The sequence below is a fragment of the Bombus huntii genome, chromosome 4 (assembly GCF_024542735.1).
Source record: "Bombus huntii isolate Logan2020A chromosome 4, iyBomHunt1.1, whole genome shotgun sequence".
NCBI lineage: Eukaryota > Metazoa > Arthropoda > Insecta > Hymenoptera > Apidae > Bombus > Bombus huntii.
The window spans coordinates 18703913-18727651 of NC_066241.1; the positions used below are offsets into that span (position 1 = coordinate 18703913).

The 23739-nt window shown below is 45.3% G+C and overlaps 1 protein-coding gene across 1 annotated transcript; it reads left to right on the forward strand.

Moving 5' to 3' along the window:
* The first annotated feature begins 283 nt into the window (after positions 1-283).
* On the forward strand, positions 284-19936 carry LOC126864393 (uncharacterized). The gene is made up of 5 exons (XM_050615697.1): positions 284-934; positions 3667-4393; positions 11665-11783; positions 14889-14982; positions 15244-19936. Exons 2-5 carry the CDS (start codon positions 4178-4180, stop codon positions 15409-15411), a joined length of 597 nt encoding a protein of 198 aa, XP_050471654.1. The 5' UTR covers positions 284-934; positions 3667-4177; the 3' UTR covers positions 15412-19936.
* Positions 19937-23739: the final 3803 nt, after the last annotated feature.

Sequence of the window (23739 nt, forward strand, 5' to 3'; positions counted from 1 at the left end):
GAATTGGAGCGTCGAAAGGAAGAGCTGAACGGCGGAAGAGAGAGCACGGAAGGGAAGAGCGGAAGGAAGGAAGGCACGCGTGTTGGCTCGGAGTGAAGGGAGTGGAAGGGAAGAGAGGGGAAGGGAATAGAACGAGACGGAACGGAACGGAATGGAACAGAACAGAACAGGAAGAGAACGAGAACAGAACGGAACGGAACGGAACGGTAAGCCAGGAAGGGACGGATAAGAGAGTTAGGTGGGGGTGTGGGGTTTAGTGAGTTCGGTGGTGGCGGCCGGTCAACGGGTGGCGAGTTCTCAGTCTGTCCTGCGCCGTCGAAACGAAGGAAGCGCCGCTCGTCGTCGAGCGCGACGTCGAGCGCGACGAGCCGACGAGCCGACGAGCCCGTGCCCCTCTTAGTTCGCGTTCGCTCGCCGTCTCGAGAGTCGCGTTTTCTCCTTTTGTTTCGATTGCGCGAACGCGCGCGCTCCTCGCTTTTCTCTTCCTCTTTTCCTCTTCCAGTTCTCCCAGTTGCCTATCGATACTGATCACGCGACCAAACCTGATTTTTCCGTCTTTATCCCATCGGAAAATCTCGCCGTACCTCCGATAATCTATTTCCTCCCCCTTTTTCTCTCTGTCCATCTCTACCTCTTACATACACACTGTCTTTTTCGTTTTTTCATTTCTTTCCTTGTTTCTCCCACTCCCATTCTCTTTCGTGCTTAGCCTGTTTTTTCTACCACGAACCACCTTCTTTCTATTCGCATCCCCGTTTCTCACGCATTGTCTAATATTTTCTTGCTTATTTCCTATGACTCGTGCCATTTCACACGACGCGATAGAAGCGAATGTTCAAGGCTGAATTTCTCGCAAAAACCATGAACGCGGCAATGTTGGATTTTTTGCTACGGACTTGATCGAGAGCCGTGCATCGACCACCTTCGTGTCAAGGTAGGTCCATCGCTACGATTACGTTTTCTCGTTGTTATGAGCGTTCACTCTGCTAGAAAATGTAGTTCGTGTTTTTTGATGGATGATGAGAGAGTCGGTACGTGTTATGGACGTCAAGAATCGACGGTTGATCCTTGACCATTGGCCATTGACCGTTGCGTTATTCCGTTGTTCTCGTGCCGCTGGCTGATTGTTAAACAAATCCATACGAGCAAACCTGGCGACGATCGGATCGCTTACTTTAAATCATACTAATAATGGAACATTGATTTGTAATTTTTCGTGAAGCTTTTTTTACACGCGCTTGACATTCGTTTCACAATGATTTTCATCTGTTTTTGCACGATTAAATCGTTTGTTGCGTTTGTAACGGTCGACAGAATCGCTTAAAGCTTGGCGTGCAATTTTTAACGAGAATCGTTCATTGACGTCTACAACGCGACTTTAAAGTGCATTTTTAGAATGGTTGCAATTACGCGAAATCGTTTGCTTCGAGAAAAATACCGCCGTGATTTTTGTTCTATTCGACTTCTGTACGTTAGAATTTTGCTCGCGCAAAAATTGTATCATAAAAAAAACACTTTTGGGGGGTCAGGCTTTTGTTCTAATAATTTGTTACGCGTGTATATGCATATATAAGTGTAAACTTACCTCGATCAAACGTCTTTAAATTTTTAACACGAATCTAATTAAGACGCAGAAACAATTTTAAAATGTAAAAATATACAGTAAAATATACAGTAAAAATATACAGTGTTTCCGCGATTATCGAGAAAAAGATTATTTACATCGAAAATTTCTTATAGTATTGTAATACTAATTTGATCGTTTTGAACTTAGCAACAGACAGTTTACCTTACTAATTTGAAGATAAATTTACGCCTCGTAATCCGGTGATCGCATAAATGTTTGCGTACTCGTTTATGGTACTAGCTCGGCGCCAAGAAATCCAGGAAAAACTTGAACGACAGAAATTGTAATAATTTTCAATAAAAACGAAACCAACTATTCTCTCTTTTTCCTATCTGTATTTTGTCTTCCTAAGAACCATGTAGGAACGAAATCGAAGAACGGACTCGTAATCACGGAAAAAAAATTAAAATGACGATCATACGTAACACACGTAAAGGGAATGACGTTTGCCAGGGGAATTCGATGCTTACTGCTGTCGCGTGCAATGAACATTTTTCCATGGCACTGTCGCGTTTGCGTAGGTGAGCCAAGTTTGAAAATTTAAAAAGATAGGTCGAGTTTTCTGTCGGAGATTCGGTTCGCTTCCCGGTTCCAGCGGGAATAAAACCGCATCGTCCGATATCGATACCGATACCGATTCACGGTTTCTGGTAAAACTGGACGCGTACAAACCGGTCAGATGCGCGAGTTTCCCTCCGATTTTCCGGGAGTTCGTCGAACCTGCGGTTTCCATTTCGCTGCATCCGCCCCGCTCTGTCCCTTCGATGCATCGCTGCGCCGGCCAATCGGTCATTCTCTATCGAAAGCTCCGTATAAAACACTTGAATAGTTTTTTGCGGTCGATGAACGTCCGGCTCATCGTCCCGCCATGTATAAATTTTTCACGAATTCTCATCGAATAAAAGATAAGTAGGATGTAATAACTAAGATAGAAGAATGACAAGAAAAGACAAGGAATGTGAAAAAATTCTTCAAAAAAACATAAATCGGTTTCATACATAGAAACGTCTAAACGGTACGTCAGGTTCTTTTTTCGAACGTAACTGGAAGTAAATTATCGTTTCCTTTATCGAAATAAATTTACAAACGTAGTTTTGCAAACTCGTGTTCGCTTCTTGTTGCTCCTTTAAGTCTGCCGTTTTTAGATTTAAGCGGTTCTTCCCTGTCACGAAAGTTCGTGCAAGAAAGGTTCCAAAGGTACGTGTGAACTGTATAAGTAGTACGAGTACGTCACCAAGTCGGTCGCGAGGGAGTAGAGGGAAAGAGAGAGAGAGGGAGTAGAGGAAAAGAGAGAGAGGGAGAGAGAGAGAGAGAGAGAGAGAGAGAGGGGAAAGGAAATAAAAGTCGCAAGGTACCACGCACTAGGCGCTAGGCTCCATCCTTGAACTGGGTCGCCTAGCGTGTCCTGCAAATATCGCTGCTTCGCCGACGACAAATACCGTCGGCTCCTCTCATGAATTGCAAATTCGCGCGTGCAGTTTTTTTCATGCTTGCGCTGCCGCTATTGCCGCGTGGTCGAACTTCAATTTTTTTTAGAAAACAACGTATTCCATATAACGAACTTATTAAACCGATTTATGAGCCTAGCATTATTGCAGGACCATTTTTTATTCTCTTCGTACCTTCCTTACAACTCACAACACCACTCGAATTCTATCGATTTCGATATTAGTTTCATGTAGTATATTATATAATCGAACGATCGATTTTATCAGCTTCCTCGACTTCCGCCAGCAAAAAATTTTACCAGATGGCAGGTTTACAGATTACCAACGTAATCGAATCCCTTCGTACGCCCTTCTCTAGTAAAAGGAAGGATCAATGGACTCGCGTAAGGTGTCGTCTCGATGTCGTTTCCGGACGTAGCTTTCTTTCCCCTAAGGTTCTTCTCTCGAACAGAGATTTGTCGAAAATACATATTCGTATCGGACGATATCCTGAACACTTGCCAATTATTCGTGAAAATTCGTATCTAACGGAAACGAATTCTTAATTTCTAAATTCCCGCAGCTATTCTAAAAACGTATCGATATTTTCAGGTTGTGTGTAACGAAAGGTGGCAGGGATCGATAATACCAAGGCAAGTAACAAAATTTCATCGTTACGACGTCGGCAGCGACGGTTGCGTTGACAACATTGGCGATAGCAAGAGTAACAGCACCAGTAACGGCAGAAGCAATCTCGAAGGCGGCGACAATGAGCTCACAGACGAGGAAATAACGTCAATGCCAACGAAGTTTGTTCTAAAGTATTTATCCAAGAAAGAAGTGCCAAAGAACTGCGAAAAATTAGCTGTAAGGCGATAAATCGCGAAACTAAGAGGTTAACGGAGGAGAACAGAAGAATTGAAAGAAAGAGGGGAAAGAAGGGCGAAACTGACAGGGGAAGAAGGGAAGTAAAGTGCGAAGCGGATAAAAAGAGAAGGAGAAGCAGAGAAAAGCAGAGAAAAGAGGGGGAATGATGAGAAACAACGTTGCGCGCGAGAAGGAAAGATCGCGGTAGGCGAAGGATAAAGACGTGGATCGGGCTGGATCCGGGTCGATCGGTGTGATGGTCTCGGGGTGGTGCCCGTGCGTGCCGATCGGCCGCCGGGAATCACCGGCCCAGCAGCAGTCGGCCTCCTCTTCGAGGAGCTTCGGAACCGACGGTGCGCCGTTCACCGTCAGCGCGGCCACCGATCGCGCAGAAATGGTCCAGATGTTTTATTACGAAAATCGCGGCAAATGCTGCAAGAAGCTTCTCCGATACAACGGATATCCAAACAAGGTAAGCGGATGTCTTTTTTATAGTCATTTCTACGTCTTAAGCGTTGTTACGATCACTCGGAAGATAAGAACAAATATCTCCTTCGCGATTTCATTTGGTTCGAGGCAAAGAGAAAATTCAGTTCTTGCAAAATGATGTTTTTATGGTGCCCGGTAAGAGTTTTCGGAGTTCGGAGAACAGAGAATGGTGAAAGATCCGTTTCAAGTTCAGGACGGGAAAGGTTCCAAGTATCCGAAAGTCCCTGGGGAAATAAATCGATTCGCTATCTGAATAGCCATTATGCGGACGTGGCTTGGAGGCAAGTACGGAGGCCGGGAGGTTGGTAGGTTGGCTCATCGGTAACGCCAGCCGAAGCGTACACTCGGAGAACTCGGCCTCGGAGAAGACGAAACGCGAAAGAGAGAGAAGAAGAGAAAGCCAGGGGGAAAAGGAAAGTCGGTCCCTTAGCCGTGTTGCTGGTGGAACTGGGCTAATGCTTCGGAGTTCCAAAACTCGTATCGGCCGGAATTTTCTTTCAATAACCAAGTTATTATTCATCGCGTTCATTTATTACCTTCCTTCTGTCCTATTCCCCCTTTTCCACCTTTCGAATCTTGTCTCGCGCATACAAACGGCCAGCATTCTTTCGATTCATGGCGAATCGAATTTTCCTCTCTGCGAGGGAAACGAGAGATCGCGTTCGAATCAGAAAAGAACATCCGGCGTATTTTTACGAGGGGTTACTCCGATCGACGATCGCTCGTAAAATATCACATCGGATCATCCAACGAAAGATTATATTTTCGATCTTATCGCGTCAGCTGTTTAGCCTTGGCCGACCGAAAATTGTTCGCAGCGAAACTTTTCTTCTCGTCTTATACATCACGACATATCGCTGTATGTCGCGATAAAATCCCGCACCGGGACGTTCGTTTATACGTTTATACGCGACAATGAACACGCACGGCGGGGAAATCGCAAGACGACCGGTTAATCCAATCTCACGTCTGCAATCCGTAATCCAGCTGGATGGTAATTCTTCCTAGCGAATGTTTTGAATATGGATGAGTATGATTTCCTTGGCTAATTTCGTTATCTGCATATTAAAGACTTCCTCAAGCAGAAGTGCCCTCCGACTTTTCTTTTAACGAGAGACGATCTCTTTTTTTGAGTAACCTGACGCGACCAAACAGCCGCCTGTCGTCTTTAGATCTCCCGAGCTACGACGACGATAACGACCGCGACGACGACGAAGACGACGACGACGACGATGCGTCGCGTAGTCACGAAAATTCGCGTCAACCTCCAAATAATTTCTGTGCTCGGTCGTTGAAGTTCTATTTTGAGCTACATACTTTCGCTTGGAGAGACGTGGATCGTCCAAGAAAAGCGACAAATAAGGATAAAAGGGGAGAAAAAGGAATGCGTATTCGGGTGTACAGACGCACAGGTCTCCGCGCGGTTGAGCTACGATAAAAGGCAACATTGTCTAGCACGATGAATGGCCTAGGCGGTGACCTCTCTGACTTTCAGTGTCGCAGACGTTCTTTATGTCGGCACGATTAAAGATATCTCGGATGAAAGGGTTTCGTTTCGTCCGCCGCAGCTTTCCCTTTTTATGCGAGACTGCGCCGGACCAACGAAAGGAAAAGGTCACGGAATCTTTCAGAAGGAGGAAAAGGTTGGAAAAAACATAGCCTCGTCGCAAAAGCTATTGTTTCTATTTATGAATTCATCGACTCTTGTTCTATCTTATTTCAGCTTCTCCGCTTTCTTCGCATTTAATTTTGACAGAATCGACCGATCTCGAATACATCCAAAAAGGGAAAATCATTTATCGGTTCTCTATCGTTTTTTCCCGTAGTTCTTGTCGTCCTGGTATGTCGTGCTTTGCTTTGAAAATGGCCACAGTTCCGTTCCGCTTTGCCACAAACGATCGCGTGGATGATAAACGGCAGACAAGCTTCACTACTTGTAGTTTCGTCCGGCGGAGTTTATTTCGTTCGAGATAACGAGAAAATAAAATGCTTTGGATCCTCGTTCTTCGTATCGACTTATCCTGTGTCATAGGATACGCTAAAACGAGCGTTACAAAACATCCATCTCCAAATACGATAAATAATCGCCTGAAAACGATAGTGGGTATTTAAAATTGCTAAAAATACGATCAGTTTTTTATTGTTTCGAAACGAGAAAGTGCAACATTGGAGGGACGATATTTCGAACATGTATGTGTACGCGTGTGTGGAAAAGGAAGAAAAAGCTAGATTCGAATGCGGTATCGAGATCGATGGAACCGCTAGACTCGAAAAGACTGGTTTGTTCTCGAGCCAAGGAACGTTGCATAGCTCCGATAACGGCCGAACTAGCGGAGGAGCTTTCGGCTGGGTGAAAAGCCAACGGCGGTAAAGCAACGTCTCGATTTTTTCTCGTAGGATAGCGTGGGTTAGGCTAGAAATCGAACAGAGTTCGGGAACGTAGGGTCCTTTTACGATACTATTTCTTTCTTCCTCTTTCGTTCGATGAGTACGCGAATCGATTACTCTTTTATCCCAGGTAATATCGTGCTTATATAAGGGAAAACAAGGTTGCTACGTCAAAAGGTACAAGGTTTTTCTTTCATAGTACGAATTTGCCAAAAACTATATTTATACCTGTATCTTTCTTGCTATACGTTGGTCTCGCGCGTGATCGATCGTGACGGCCTCGACAACGAGACAAAGCATGCGACCGGATGATATCCGCTGTGACGAAATAAAGCGCGCACTGGTAGTACGATTAGACGAAGTAGCGTAGGTAGCGGAAGAGAGAGTCAATCGGAAAGGTAACGATACGGAGAGAGAAGCATGATGGAAGAACGCCGAACAAGGGTAGGGAGGAGGATTGAAAGCAGTGTGGCAGGAGCAGGAACGGCAACCGAATGACTATGACGCGGCGCGGCGCGGCGAGGCGCCGTGGTGACGGAAGGATGGGGATAGGAATGGGAATGGGGTTGGGGGGCGGAGAGCCAAGGGGCTTGGGGTTGCAGGAAGGCAGAGAGGAGCTGGATCCAGAGGTTAGGACTGCGGGAGGAACGGAGATGGTAGACGGAAAGGATGTGGAGCGAGGAAACGTGGAACAGGAGAGGTGGTAGGACGGTATGGGGATTGAGAGAAACGGAGAGAGGCGAAAGAGGGAGGGTGAGTTGGGGGAGCAGGGTGAATCGCGGAAAAGAGGCAAGAGGGTGGATATTCCAGGCTGCACCCCGTGGCTGTCCCAGCGCATTGCCATGGCAACCGACCCTGAAACACCCTGCGGCCGTCGCACCATCGGAGCTTTGCTTTCCGATGATAGTAATAATGTATCCTCGCTTTCGTTGATGTAGGTCGCAGGACGTTACCGCGTTACCAACGGAAGGCTAGTTTTTTCATCGACATCCTCACCACCGGTCACGATTCGCAATTACTTTTTACGCTGCATTTCTCCTTTCTCTCCCCCCTTCCCCCACTTTTACTCCTCTCGCCCGTTACTTCTACCTCTTACTCCAACTTCTTTCCCCTCTTTTTTCGCTTTTCTAGAATACCTATCTACGCTTTCGTACTGCTCGCCGTATTTCTCGTACAGCTTCTCTCGTGCCTGTATCGACACGTTCTCGTTGCTTTCCCTGTTTCCCACCGAATACAGGAAAACGATTTTTCACGATGACGATCGACTGCCTGAAGAACATGATAACGGTGATCGAGGGAAGGGAAGAATCGTGGAAATGTTAGCGCGGATATTCCATCGGGACGTCGATTGACCGCGTGTAAAAAATGCGATAACGGAAACAGAACGAGAAGAAAGGAAAACGAAGTTGGAGTAAAACACGACGTGTTTGTCGATGCATCGCAGCGAGTGGCGTCGGCGTTTTTAATCGGCGCCACTTGTTTCTAACGGCTCTCCTTTGTTTAAGTCCCTACACTGCGCTTCAACCCCACGATATCCCCAACCTCCGTCTCTGTCACCCGTCTGGTCTATCCCGCAACCCGTTTCCTGTCACCCGTTACCCGTCACCCATCACCCATCACCCGTTATCCGTTATCTACTTCACGTTCGTGCGTCTCTTTTCACACCGTTCTTCGCTTGGCCCTCTGATGGTCAAGCGATCGAATCGCGACAAAACATTATCGTAACTCCATTTTTCTTCCACTTCTTTCCAGCCTTGCATAAAATCGGAGAAACCAAAAACCAAGGACGAGTGATACCGCCATGAGCGTTCCTTTACGCGGCTGATCGACCGATCGTAGACAAATTTGTCGATCGATCGTTCCGTTGTCGCATCGCCGCCAGCGGGTCTTCCTTTTTCTTTCTTCCTCGACACCGACCATCAAAGCCGAATCGTTAAGTTTGCTCGAGTGGCTGCCTAAAACGTAATTTCGACGCTAACGAGTCGACGATGCGCCGCTTAATTACTTCTGTGTACGAACTTCTTAACGATTAACGAGGACGGTTGTGGACGGTTGTTAACGCGTAAACGCGACGCGATCGTCCAACGGTTGCCGATTCGAGATACGGAGGCGACCTAGTGCTGCCGAATGAAAATTGAATCGCGGATGGAAGACTGCAGAGAAGGCTGGATGAAAAGAAGCGCTCCCCAATTTAGGGGAAGGTAAATGCGAAAGGGATCGATCGAAATCGAGTCGAGGCACACTTCGCGGTATTTGTTCGACGAGTCGTTTCGAAGATTGATTCTTTCTTAAGGGTAGTACGTGAATGGAGGCAGAATAGCTGATGGAACGTAGCTAGTAGAGCCCGGTTTATCAAATCGGATATAGAGGAAGGGCAGATAGAAATTCGAATTACGATTAGTTGGTCCGATGATCGATAAACGAGATGGAGTCGAATGTTCGCAGGAAAATCTTCCACGGCTTACTCGCGACGGGCGAAAGAGAAGAGAAGAGAAGAGGAAAAGAGAAGAGGAAAGGAGAAACGAGAAGAGGTCGTTACCCGTTTCGTTCAACGACCCCATTACGCGTGCAAGATTAAGCCCGTCGTATCTAATTAGGTTTGTAGCGTGGCAGGTGTAAAGTATTGCTGACCGTAGCGTCGCGTCGCACGGATCGGTGGGTACCGCGATTTCTGGGATTTCGTAGAGAACCGGATTTAATCTAGGTTGTACCCGTGTACAACCTAATATGTACGTGTACTTGGATATATATATATATATATACATAATTTACCTATATAACCTACATGTTTGTAGATGTATATACTTATATAACGTACATGTGTATAGATGTACATGTAGGTATATGTATATTTATCGTCCGGAACGGCATCGCGTTACCGGGCTACCGTTTTCTCGAGCAACTAACCCAGAAAATACCCGGTGCTTTGTCCTCGGGAACTCGATCGCTCGAGCCTTCGCTAGCTGCGAACGGAAAGGAGAGAGAAATTGGTAAACGAGAAATTCCTTGAGAAAATTCCTCGCCATTTCGAATTCTAGTTAAAATTCCGCTCGCATCGTCTCGCCAATTCTCTGGCTAAACTTTTCTCGGCGAAGCCCCGGGAGAAACGGGAACTCGCAATTTCTCAAAACGCGAGACTCGACAGACTTTGTTGGACCCGCTAAGTTTCATGTTCGACGCGTCACGTTGATCGGTCGAATTCATTATCGTGGCTGTGGCTCATAGCTCGTAACTCATAGCTCGATCCAACATCGTGTCACCGTTTTTCTTTGCGCGATTTGGCGAGTCAAGAGTTTCCCGATTCTTATTCTTACAACACCATTGATATTCCACGATGGCGTTGCGCATCCAATCGTGTTCAGAAACTAAATCAAGCGAAACTTTGCGAATTCCCGAGATGAGTCCATTTGATGAGTGCATTTGATCGAAGTACGCAATAATTGTCGTACTTTTTATCTGGAATCGAGGGTGGTGAACATCTCGACTGTGCTTTGGTGTGTGTAACGCAAGATAGCGAACAGATATGAACAAGCACGCAAAAAGGAAAAGGAGATTCAGCTAACAAATAAGGGTGACAAACAGGTAGTATTAGAAAGATAAACGGGAGGGTTGGGAAACGATGTAAAGAAAGGGAGAACGATGAGACGAGACGAGGCACGCGCGTGGAGCCAGAGACGAGAATAGAGCGATCGACGAGGCAATGGACCGAAGTAGCGGATTATCGGATTAACCGGTAGGTATATCCGGTGTGCGTAGAACGGGCAAGGTAGTGGGCAAGGTACTCAGGCAAGCTGGTTACCCTTACTGATTCCGCGGATCGGATGGTGTATCGGAGGGTGTATCCCGTATCGTATATCCCCAATGAGATCTCGCGAAATTAACTTACGATACCTGGAATTACGAGCTACAAGTTACGTAGGTATACGAGTTGGAGAACGAATAAACGCCACCTTTGCTCGGAACACGAGGTCGATGCTCCGAGTTCAGCTACGGAAAAACGAGCGAGAAGAACGAAGGGATATATTCAAAGGAGGGCGCTCGCGACGGAGGAAACGCCCGTAAAAGTATTTTCCGTTTTGTTCGCGAGTCGTGTTGCCAGAGAAATTACGAAGATGGCAGTTCGTTATTCGAACTTAAATAAGCCAGACGACAGAACTGATTTCTTCGATGATTCGCCTCGATGAGCAAGCAACGCTGGCCAATGCGAACGCATCAGTTTCATCAGTTTACCGAACAGGCGAGAAACTTTCCTATCAACTTTTCTCTCGCGTTCTCTATCTTCCCACGATTCGCTGCAATTTTACCATTTTTCATTACAAATTCGTTTTACGAAAAGACCAAGTATTCGTAAGCTATCGATGGTATTTCCATATCGACGAGATTGTCTTAAAATATCGTAACGCATAAGAAATCACGGGGTGTCGGTTTGTATTCCATCTATCCTAGTTGATACAATGTACCAATGGGAAAGAGGCGCGAAAAGAATCGCGGCTATAGTGTACGAAAAAATCGGTCGCGTAAGGCATCACACGAGAGACAAGTTTAAAGAGAACGCAAAGGAGAGCTTAGCCCCGGAAGGAGGATCGTGGCTCGCCCGAAGCGTTCCTTTGTCGCGCGTTGGAGAAAACTTACTACCTTTTACGAACTCTGCTTCCTCTCTCCCTCTCTCTCTCACTCTCTCTCTCTCTTTCTTTCCCCTTTTAGCTAACTCTCTTGTGCTTGCCCTGTTCCCTTCGATCCATTTCTTCGCCACTTCGTCCGATTTTCATGTTCAGCCTTTAATGTTCGTTGGATCGTGAAATTTCAACATTCCGCTGTCGTATCTCTTGTCGCGCAAAAGCAACGAATATGTTCTGTATGCCGCAGGTGCTTCTATTTCCGGAGGAAGGCTGGGCGAGAAGCGCGAGCAGTTCCTACTGGACTTTGACACCGTTTTGGTGGAGTCGTAGTCGATGCAAGGTAGTCGAAGTTGCTGGAACCAGGAGGTGAGTTTTGCGTGGTATCAGGATGGCTGGAGATGTCGAAGCGTTTACACGTTGTCGACGATAATACCATTGTTACGACGTTAACGGACTCGTTCTAAGAGGACGCGAGCGATGCACACGTACATCGTTACGACGTTTTGCCATAACCGTATTCCTGCCGGCAACGGAAATTCGTGCTTTTAGGTTACGTGGTTGGAATGCCTATACCCTGCTTGCCACTTTACCAGCCGAAGATTACAGGGACGATGCATCCGAAATTTCACTACCCACTTATTTCCTTTTCACGAACTACTCCTTTGTGGCCTCGACTCATTTTCCACGCATTTCAACGCATCGCGACGTATGTGTCCTATTTCCACTTATTCCAATGTCTCGCTAATTACGGCTCTTCTATAATGTCATTATCCAACAGTTCGTCCTTTTCATTATTCTTGTCCTTTTTTATCCTTTCATATCGAAGGACCGAGATGCGCGACAGGGTCAACGTAGTTGAGAAATAGTTGTGGAATGAGCGCTCGACTCGACGTCGCCCTCGATCCTCGATCGTCCGTCGAAGAACAGCCAATTACTTCCCAAACTTGTCGAAAGAGCCAATTAATCGAGAAACTGACTTGCCAAGAGTGTCGACTTGCGTGCAAACTTTCCACTTACCGTTTGAACATACCGATTTGCGAGAAGTTGCAGCCATACGATCGAGCGATGCAGGGTCAACTCTGATTACAGCTTATCGTTTGTAACGTATCCCATTGAAAATTACTTAACACGCGTTCGCCTTGGAAAACGGTGCAATTAATTACAAAGTCAAACGGGGCAGAGTCGTGTGTCGTATTCGGATCGTTCTGCGACACTCACGCTTGGCAGCACTCGCGAGGCGAATTTTCCGAAATATTCCACCTAGTAATTTTGTGAGTCGCCCACGGCATGGGAGCCAGACCGCGCTAAGTCAAGACAAACAAACCGGTCCGCGGTCGGTGAATCCTCGATTCGAACCGCTTCCAACTTTCGTACGGCGAAGCAAACACGGCGCTATTTGCAAGTTCGGACCACGTTCACACGCGACACCGGTCAAAGCTCGCGATTACGCCCCGAAAATCCTGCATCCTCGCTGACAGTGTATAACTGGCGCGTTGTTTCCTTGCCTGACTGAACCGCACACACATTCACTTTATATCTCGTTTCGATAACACACGTACAATAGTACACGTACGTGTAAAAAAATGTAATCAACAGCGATCGACAAACCTTTCTCCCGTTCTTGAGCAAAAGTTCCGCGCGAAACTAACAACGAGCAACGGACGCGACGCGACGTTTCGATCGCGTTTAGGACAGGTCGACAAACGGCGCCAATTGAAATTCGTTCGTTTCATGTTTTATTGAACAGCTCGACGTGCAACACGGTGCCCAGCGATCGAAGCACGAGCGAAAGAAATTTTAGTCGCGAAACAAGCAGAAGCGTGTGTAGGCAATCGATGCGAGTAGCTACGTAGGTAGGTACGTAGAGGTTGGCGGACAGCTCGAGCATCGAAAGGGTGCTCCGGCTCGGAACTTTCCTTTGTGAAGCGAATCGAGAACCGGAGGAAAAGTCAAAGCACCAGCCACGGTGGATTTTAAACCGAGTGTTGGATCCGCCGCACTTCAATGGAGAGCGTTTAAACTTTTAATGATCGTCGCCGGCTGAAGCGCTTGCCGGAATAAGCCCCTCGAGTCACCAGGGAGGGTTGCCCTCTCCCTTCTTCTCTTTATTCCTTTTTCGCGCTTCTCGCTCTATTCCTCGCTTATCCTTCGTTCCCTTCACACCCTTCGCCCCTGCTTCCTAAAACGGTCCAATCCCTTCCTTCGCCACTCTTTCCCTTTCGAATTCCTCCCTCTTTTTTCCAACCTTTCTTTCCTTATTAATTATTCTTGGCTCGTTTCGCGGGTACGACTCCACGCCCAAGTAGCGGCACGCTTCGTTTCGCGATTTCTCTCCTCCTATTCGCAATGTACCCCGATCGTTCTATGGATCATCTCTGCACATATTTCGTTCAACTACATATACACGAGACCTCCCGATAGTTTGCTCCCTAATCCAACTATAATATTATAAGTGATATTTTACAAGTAACAAGTTACAAGTTATTAGTACTAATAACTAGAGTTTGCTCGTGAAGTAAATGAAATTTTACAAATAATTTCTAACTTGCCAATTGACAAATTATTTCTTTAATCCGATATTGCCTTCTTTCATCGTTGGTCAGTATAACGTTATCACAACGACATTTTGATCCTTGTTGTTTCTCACTTACCGTTCTCGATAATCGATTTTCGGACCTTAGGCCTGGTCGAACAAAGTAAACTTCCTCGTTCAATCTGTTGTGCGTTTATCGCTTCGAGAGCAAAACGTTGTAACGATCGTATCAAAGCATGGCAGAGAAACGCGACGGTAATCGTATTACTGATTCACGAAACGGTAAAGCGCTTACACACAGAATCGAGCGGTCGCATGTTTTTTTTACAACAAAGCTGCCCGTCAGAATTGGCAACAGCTGGAAAATGTTGATGTACTACAATCAGCGCTATATGTTTGTCCTTTTAATTTACCTAGCCAAGGCTTTAATTTATCATGGCCGGTCATCGCCACTCCCGTTGTTTGATGCGACGCTGGGATACGGATACTTGTGAAAGCAACACAGTGAGATCATAAAGTATCAAGTAAGGTCATCGACTGATCCAGCCAAAGTTAAGGCTATACGATACATAATCCGGGCGTACGCAGACATAAATTAACTTTTGAACTCAATTTTAATTATTGTCCGATTCTATGATCTCACCGTATCCTTTTCGCCTTCTACACTTGTGCACTGTACACACGTACCGTTCGACAAATATTACGATTTTCGACAAGCAATTGCTTGCTGTGGATAAACGCTTCTGCATGCTTTGCTGGTCTCTATCAAAAACTTTAATCGAATGCTATGCGTCGTATAAATTCAGAAAAATGGCAGGCGTGGTTAACATACCGGACAAGTTCATAACGGTCTAAAATGCATTTTCCACTTTGTCGCATCGTCGTTTCACGCGTATCGTTCGGTCAACGCGTTACTTATCGAATTAACGTTGTTTCAGGTACAGCACTCAGGCAAAAATGGTAGACACAGGAACGGGCACGCTTTATATTATCGGCTCTTTCAAGAGAATGACCACTGATCCCGATTTCAAGGTACATACCGTTCCAATCTCTTCGTTACCGAATCGCGCGAGTCGGAACTTTAAGTTCCACGTGTGTGCGTTTCCTTGCTAGAAATGATCAAAAGCTTTCGTCGGGGCAAGCGAATTATCAAACGCGATATTACACGCCGTAGGTCGTAATTCGTGATACAAGCGAAGAGCTGCCTTCACTTCACCTGTACCACGAATTTAGACATATACGCATAGCAGATGTTAGCAAATGTGAACGTTGCCTATTTCTTTTTGTCGTCAGTTGTACCTGACGTCGAACGTGTCGTCGAGCGACTTCAACATGGGTTATAGTATGACTGGCACGTTGGAGCGTGGCTGTAAGAAGACCAACACCTTCCAAATGACTCACTTTGCGGTGATTCGTCGACGAGACTACGAAAAGGCCTACGAAGACTCGAATCCCACCTAGTGCCCGTCCACACCCACGCTGTCCGAGTGTGGGGATTGCGAACACTACGCGTAAAAGGAAATGGGTGTTAACCAAATCACGCGCGCGGCTTCCCTTCTGATTTATTCTCGATCCGGAACAAACGTTCTCTTGGAAAGAAGGATCACTTTCCGTATCGAAGATCCAGCAGATCGTTACGCGGATTACATCGTGGTTTTCAAATGGGTTGCTTATCGATTACGTCAACAACGCGGTTCTCGATTCTGCTATCTGATCTCGATTCTCTTGAAATTCACGAAAAAAAATATCGAAAACTAGCGATCAAGGCTGCAATCGAATTCGCGACCGATCGGTTGCGTTACGCGATATCTGATACGGGACACGCGACACAAGATACCCGATACGCGATACGAGAAATCGAGGAAAAAGAACCGGGCGATCGGACACCCGACAAACGAGCAAAAGCCAACACGTCCAAAGGTAGCGTTTAAACTTAGGTCGAATTAAGTAGTTTTTAACTAGTGGCGAACGATATGGAAGTGGAGTATACAAAAGTAATGTGATCGAAGATCGAGAAAAGCATTTTCCAAAGTATTAGCACGTAAGTTGTAAATCTCGCAGGCGATAAGTTTTCCTATGCGTCCTTCTTTCGTGGACACGCGCTGCTCCTCGTCCACCGATCGATTATCGTCATCGTTATTACTGACGCGCGATCGAGCTTCCTACGCTTCCCGTTCCTCGAGCTCCTACCTCCTCGTGCCGTTCCGAGGAACGGAGCTCGCGGGAAACTTTGCCCCGTTAGTCGCGCGCGCTTCCACCCAACACATACACATATGTATAATCCTCTTGGCCAGGGTCGAGGATCGTTGTCGTGTAGCGGCCTAACTTCGAAGCGATACTTATTTTTGTTAAAGAATAGAGAGACGCGCGGCCGTAACACGACGCGACGTCTCCCTCGATCCGAATCAACTTCGAATGATCGCGTTCAATGATCGCGAGCCCGGTGATTTTTGTACCTTCGGCTTTGCTCAACGATATCTAGCTGATACCAAATGCGAACGGCATAGACGTAAGTTACAATCGATCGTAAATTAGCGTTTATCGACCAATAGAACGCCCGTGTCCAGATAAGTTTCGCTTTAAACATACCTCGATGGATACTCGTGTCTCTATAGTCAAGATTTTACGGCGACACCATCTTTTTTGAATAACCGAACAATGCTCCCTCCTTTTCTACCTTTTGCTCTCTCCCTCTCTCTCTCTCTCTCTCTCTCTCTCTCTTTCTCTATATCTATTTTCTCCCTCAGTTACGCTTTTTCACCTTCTTGTTCTTGTTGTTCGTTCTTTCCTCCGTACTTGAATGTAAACAATCTCTTCGCGTCCGTTCCTCTTTCTATTTGTCCAAACGTAGACTATCGCGAATGAACCCAGTATGATTCTACGTGCCATTTAGTCGTGTGCTATTACGCGTTACAGGGTTTCAAATGGTTTTTCGCGATTCGGCGAGGTTGAGCGAGCTGTTTACCGATTGATCGCTTACCCTTCCACTAAATTTCAAATCATCCTTGTCTGTCTTTTATTTTTATCCTTCCTATCCAAGGAAAGTTCCTTCGTTAACGTTTCTTGCAAAACGACAACTTAAGACTGTGGAAAATTCATTGATATCGTTTCTCGCCGATTCGCGATTCACCGAATAGAAAATCGCTACGAAAACAGCGTACAAATATTCGTTTAAAAGCTAAGTTAAAGTTTCGAGAAAACTCGATCGATGTCCGTAGGTCGTAGACAATTAGTTTAGACGTAGAAACGTAACGCTTCGTCTAGCAGATATCGTAGTTGTTAGATGTAGTCCGAATCGCTGATAAGTAAAGGCGATTCTGTCGTAGATTTGTTCAACATTTGAAAGAGGCTGGAGAAGAATTGATCGAATAATCGTCAGATATTTAGGCTCGCGCATGACTTTTCCTTTTTGTCGCTTTCGTCGCCCGATAAACAGATAAAATAGAGAAGTAATCCTCGCATAAGCTCGCTACGTTGATGGAAAGAAACGAAATCAAGCACTAAATTAAATTTTTATCTATCTTGGCGAACAAGCTCTACGAAGATTACTCCATCTATTGCTACTACTATTATTCGTATATATTTTTTTCGCCAGATTTATCACGATAAGATATCGTTGATTGGAGGCGAAGGCGACTCTCGAGTCTCTAAATTCTAGATAGATATCTGCACGCTCGTAAAACGGTAAACACTATTCTCGCTTATCGACACAGTCTTAATCCTGTGTTCGCTTCTTTTTTTCGACTAGCTGATATTTAGATCGGTAGATAACGATTTAAGTGAACGTATACGTCCGATATCACGGTCCCTCCTAACTACTTAGCAGTAGCTTCGACCCACCGTTGCACGCTTTCGTCTAATCGAAACGAAAACGGCGGTCCATCCTCGTCGGGTGCACAACGGGTCTCTAGTCAGTCTCTTTTCATCTTGCCCACTGTCAAGGTTCCGTTTGAAATCGTTCGATCGGTTTACACGTGACGTTATTCGCTGCGTGTAGACACTTCTTTCGAAGAAGCTATATGATTCTTATCGTCGAACGATGGCGCATCGTAAGATTCGAGTTATTTTTCCATCGCGGATCCTGATCTTAATCAAATCGAAGATCCTAAAACAGAAATTATCGAACGATTGAAACGGAACGAAGCAAGGGGCTAGATGTGTTTATGCTCCTAAAGTAGAGAGAGTTAACAAAGTAGACGTATATCATGTAGTGGTCGTAGAAAAGTTGATGTGATCGTTATCGTTGTCAATGTCATCGTCATCATCATCGTCACCGTCATCATCGTCATAATCGTCATCGTAATAGCCATTAGAACCGTCATCATCCGATCAAATCCCATTCTATAATTCCTATTGGTCCGTTTTCTTTGGCGTGTTTCACCTCGGCAGTCTCCACGGCGAGTCCACTGTTCTGGTCTTCGTCGATCTTGCGATCACGTCCGAATGGTAGGTAAATTTTATTTTTTCTAGATTCTAGACGACAGAGACGAACGATCGACAGAATCTCGTAAACCCGCAGCACGATGTCGACGGTAGTCGATTCGCCGAATGAAACGGACCGAATCGACTCGGATCAGATCGGATCGGATCGCGAACGGCTGATCGTCGCGGTGACGAAATACCCTCGAATTCCGCTTGAAACACGGTAGTCGAGCTTTGCCATGCAAGCATAGTATTTAGTACGCTACAGGAGTACTGTAAGTAGATGCGGTCGATCCGCGGCAGACACCATAGGACAGCAGATACATAAAGTAGTACATAGTACATAGCTAAATGTAATCGGCTTCTCGCCTCTAGTCCGGTTTCGTTCAAAGCTTCTCATCCGATTTGTCTAGTCTAAACGCTCTACCTCTTACATCTTCGCCTTCATCTTCATCTTTGCCTTCAACTTCATTCTCACCCTCCGCCTCTGCTTCTCCTAGTTCCGTAACTCGTACAACTAACGGCAATCTACACCACTCGTAATCAATGTGTAGTCGCTTTAGAGAGATGTAATGGTAGAAAAGCCTGCAACTTAATCTTACGACTATCAGCAAACAAATTATTAACTATAATCGTATCGGTCTTAAAAATGCGAACAAGAGGTATTCGTATTCAAAGCTATGGCTGTGATCCTAATTAATCGTGAACCGGTTCGTAAAAACTATATACATATACGATGTAAGTAGGTTACGACGACGCATGTAGCGACAAGCGACGCGATATTTTGCCAAATCGTTGCGTTTCACGCGGGCTTGCGTTTTTCTTCCGCTATTCCGAACATGTACATATTCTACACGGACTCGACTGCGCTCGAGGGAACGCGTTACGTTCTTAATGTCCGGTGCTAAAAAGTTGCGTGTTCTTTTCTCGATCGTTTCTCCGGTAATGTTTCTTTGTTCACCAGTCTGCCCTTTCCCCGGCATCGAAAGCAGCGAATATCGTTGCCGTTTCGCCAAGATCATGGTCGTTTCGTGAGAATCAAATGGTGGCAACGACGACGTCGTCGACGACCACCGCACCCCGTAGCGAATCAAAATGGAGGAAAGGAAAGAAAGGTGAGGTCGCGTGCACCTCTTCTGGTCTCTCGCCGCTATACGAAATCAAAAATTGCAAATTTCTCTAGCCATCGTACCGAGCGTGTAGCGTTTGCGAACGATGGATAGAGCAGTTTCCCGCCAATAATCAAATCTAACTCGCCGTGCGAGAAATTGTTGCTCACAAAATCGGAGACTTGGTATGTATTTTCTATAAGCACCGCTAACGCGATTCGATCACGTTGTTCGATTTCTGTGGAGTATTGCTCGTCGACGAATCGACGAGTCGTCGAGCCGATCATAGTTGCCGGGAATAAGCGGAACGAATCGAGTACGAGTACTGGTGCGACAAACGCATCGATGTATTTTCACTACAGTCCTGTCTACAGTCAATTCATTTTGTATTTATACCTAATCTATGTATCTATCGTCATAATTTATGCCGAAATAAATGTTACATTTACGCACAGCGGAACGATCGCCATTTCGCTATTTTACCCTGTCTCATATACGCGTATATCCCAAACCTGTCGTTGCAAAACGCATATTCAATCGGGGCAAAGCTTATTTCAACAGACGGAAAATAAACGAGTCTCGGACTGTTTGAAATTTTTCGACGGTTTCTTAACGAATGAAATTATCAGCAAAATTACCAATGGGCTATCGGTTAGCCAGAAGATTTAAAACGACGTAGGGTCAAGGAGATTATTCCGCCCGCTCACAGCCACGCGATACTGTATTATGGTATATCAATGTTCTACAATCACTTTTCAGCTGTGATAACAATAATTTCTACAACTAAATAATCTACTAGAAGGGGTGGAATCTATGTGTCGGTCACCACGATATTTGATTCTTATAGTTAAACAAAAAAATGTTTCGTGTTGAATTTGATTACGAAACGAAGAATTTGCTAATCTAAAAAGGACGATTTTTATGACAATTTGAATCTTCTTCTATCTATTTTATATTCTTCGTTATTTCTTTCCATGTCGGAAGGTTAACACGAACGATCAAATATGTTCATGATCAAATTAACACGGTTCCACAAATTTCAAAAGTTCACAACAGAGGAGGAGGGAAAGTGACATGCGCGCTAAATAAAACGGTATACCTACGTATTTGCAAAAGACATATGGAACGCATATCGGTCATTATCATGCATTAAACGCGAACGCAAATGTACCGCGAACAAAAGTTCTCTCAAACGAGTACGATCTAGTTAACGACTGTCGCGCAATTATCGGACATTGGAGCGAGTATCTAATTAACGCGGGCGCCGATAGCATTTGCAAGCTATGACGGGACATCGGGTGTTCGCTATAATGTACACTGGCAGCAACACGTTATATCGACGCCTCTAAAACTTCGTCAAAATTTCGTATGCAGCGAACTGATCGCAGCTTCTATCGCAGTTTGAAATAACTTTATTTCGGCTCGGATAGCGGCTCTAATCGCATTGTTTACAGATCATGCGACAGAGCGAGACGCGATGAATTTGAAACGAGTCTCCCATAGGTTGTCTGGCACTTCTGCACTGTATAACCATTAGCTGTATCTCGATAACGCAATCAATATTTTCTCGAATCGTAAACTTCCTGCGACACCACGCACCAGACAATCCGCGTCTGTCCCAACAAGCAGAAAGACCGAAAGAATTTACAGGAAACCAAAAGTTCGCAAACTGCCCTTCTCGTTGTTTATTCCCGTTTCTATTCCTTTCTCGTCCTATTCATCGTTCCCTTTCGGCGAGCGAATTTCTAGAAGCGAAGATCCAGTTCTCCTTCTTGAACCCTTTCGTTTTCTCGCAAGCATTAAACGACTGCCGAGCGGCAACAAAGGAGGGAAGGAAACGCTTAGGTTTAACTGGTTTCGGCTTATCTCAGAGTTTCGTCGTATTTAAGGAAAACACGAGCAGAACCACGAGATCGTTAGGAAAGTTAGCTAGAGAGTACAATGTAACCCGCGTGTTGCAAGCAACAAGAATAAATACGGTCTGCCGACAGTTTAGTCTCTCCCTTTCTCCTCTCTCTCTAGCTTTCTCTCACCGTTCCAATTGTATCGGATTGTATCGTGCCACCCTCACCTCATCGCCTCGCAACGTCTCACGATACACAACCCACTCCCGCTCCCAATACTCGCTCTCATAGCAAGCGTTTCTCTTCCGAGTGACACGAATCGAAAACGAGCGAAACGTAACTGCATCGAACTCCCCTCTGCTCCGGTAAAATCTGCAAAATCGATCGACATCCCCCGCGAGCCACGTGGTTTTAGATATTTTAACTAGGCAAGGCCGATACTCGTGAAACTTATCGGCGAGATCGCTAGAACGATCGGCATCTAAATGTTTATCGTGCCGTTTTCGAAAAGCCGAGACGGTCGAGTTGCAGCCAGATCTCCGAAAGAGCAGAACTTCTCGACGATTAATCGCAAGTAGGAAAACGAAGCGCGCCCCAAAATTCCCTGAAACTTAAACCCACGTAACGGCAAAGGGTATCTATCGAACTCTCGTTTCGCCTTCTTCACGATACGAAACTGCTCGCAACTGGTCGATCTACTTGCCCTGGGTCTGCACCATCTCGATCTCGCTTCCTTTCCAGATCGTCAATCTGATTCTCACGAAATTATCGATCTACGTCTGGTCATCGTTTGGTTTCCGTAAACTCAGCGTGCGAAGATTAGTTCGTCTTCCAGTAACCACGAAGGTGAAAAGACATACTATTCACCATTTTGCTAAAAATATCTTCCACAATTAGTCATTAAGAACAATGTGGTTATCTGCCCTGCTTAAGCCGATACTGATACATATATAATTGTTTCTCTATCGTGTCAACGATAGGAAGCGCATCAAAGGTAGTCGTAAATTCCCGTTACGATTATATTATACAATCGATGCCACGAAACTGATCAATCCCCTATTTCGTTTAGGATAATGGGAGTGGTTGAATCATTATAACACTTGATTAACAGTTCAAAGATATTATGTATTTCCAACAACTTGTAAACAAGATGTTTAAGCTCGGTGCGGATGTGTAAGTTAGAGAGATGCCTGATCTAAAGTAGATATAGACTAATCTAAAGTCATCATTCACTGATCTAAAGTCATCGACCGATCTAAAGTCGTTGATCTAGTGAAGTTCGGTGACGATGTTGTCGCAAAGGAAAACTCTTGCTGGGTGGTGGTCGCACCACCACTGGTCGCTTGCGGGTGGAATCCCGTGAAAAATGGGCAAACCCACGTTTCCCCACTTTTTCACCTGATGGAGCAATAACCATAAGGAACTTCTTGGCTCGAAGGTGTTTTATGCCAATTAACGGCCTTAAAGTAAATCGAAAATCTTCGTTTTATGACAGTTCCTTAGGATTATTGCGGTCCGCTTAATTCTATGTGCACAGTTAGTGGCCGCTTCGACCGTAAAGAGTCACCGGATGTAACAATAATACCTCTACGAAATATTTTGGCGTTCTTTTTCAAATTTCTTTCCAATCGAATACACTTCGTGCCAAATTCCGTGTCGATTTTCCACAAAGTTCTCTTAACTGTAGGTTCGTGTAATTATAAGATTCGGTATTAGAATAAATATATTTAGAATACGATCAATCTGCTACCTTTTATTCGCTTTTTTATTCGAATATCAAAGATATTTCAGAAACATGGTTTTAAACTTTCCGTACATTTCCGACTAATTCGCCAAAATCGACTGTATCGCCGATAAAAAATAATAAGAAAGAAAATAACGCGAAAGCCGTCGAAAATAGGAAGGAAGGGAAAGATACAGAAACCATCCGGTTGGTTCGTAAAATATGCAAACGGCAGGTAGCGCGTTCAAGAGCAGCGCGGTTTGAAAGACACGTACGAGTCCAACGATTCTTGAACAACGATCTTCGCAGAACCAACGGCAAATGTGGATGCATTTAGGGTTTATCCGTGACGTCGAGTTTACATACCACGTGACCGATATGTTCGCTGGATAACAGCCATCGATGCGGAATTTTCGTTAGTGGCTGAAAAAACTGCCTCGAGATCTCGAAACGAAGAGGCGATGTTCGAGTTTGGACGAGGTTAGGCAAACGCCAGTTTTAAACTTTGCTCTCTTCTCTACTCTTTCTTTTTTCTTCACTTCTTTTTTCTCGGCGTAATTTAATTAACGCTGCCGGCGGGAAACAAAGCGACGAGAAAGCTCCGCTCTTCCCGCCCTTTTTATCGCGATCTCGTCTCTGAAATATTCTTGAACGATACTTCAACTTCTCACCCTCCTGTGGCATGGTCCAA

Excerpts from the sequence above, each read along its gene's own strand:
- LOC126864393 (XM_050615697.1), top strand. The coding sequence starts at position 4,178 with ATGGTCTCGGGGTGGTGCCCGTGCGTGCCGATCGGCCGCCGGGAATCA. Across the intron at positions 4,394-11,664 it reads ACAACGGATATCCAAACAAG|GTGCTTCTATTTCCGGAGGA; the intron begins GTAAGCGGATGT and ends TGTATGCCGCAG. Across the intron at positions 14,983-15,243 it reads CCACTGATCCCGATTTCAAG|TTGTACCTGACGTCGAACGT; the intron begins GTACATACCGTT and ends TTTTGTCGTCAG.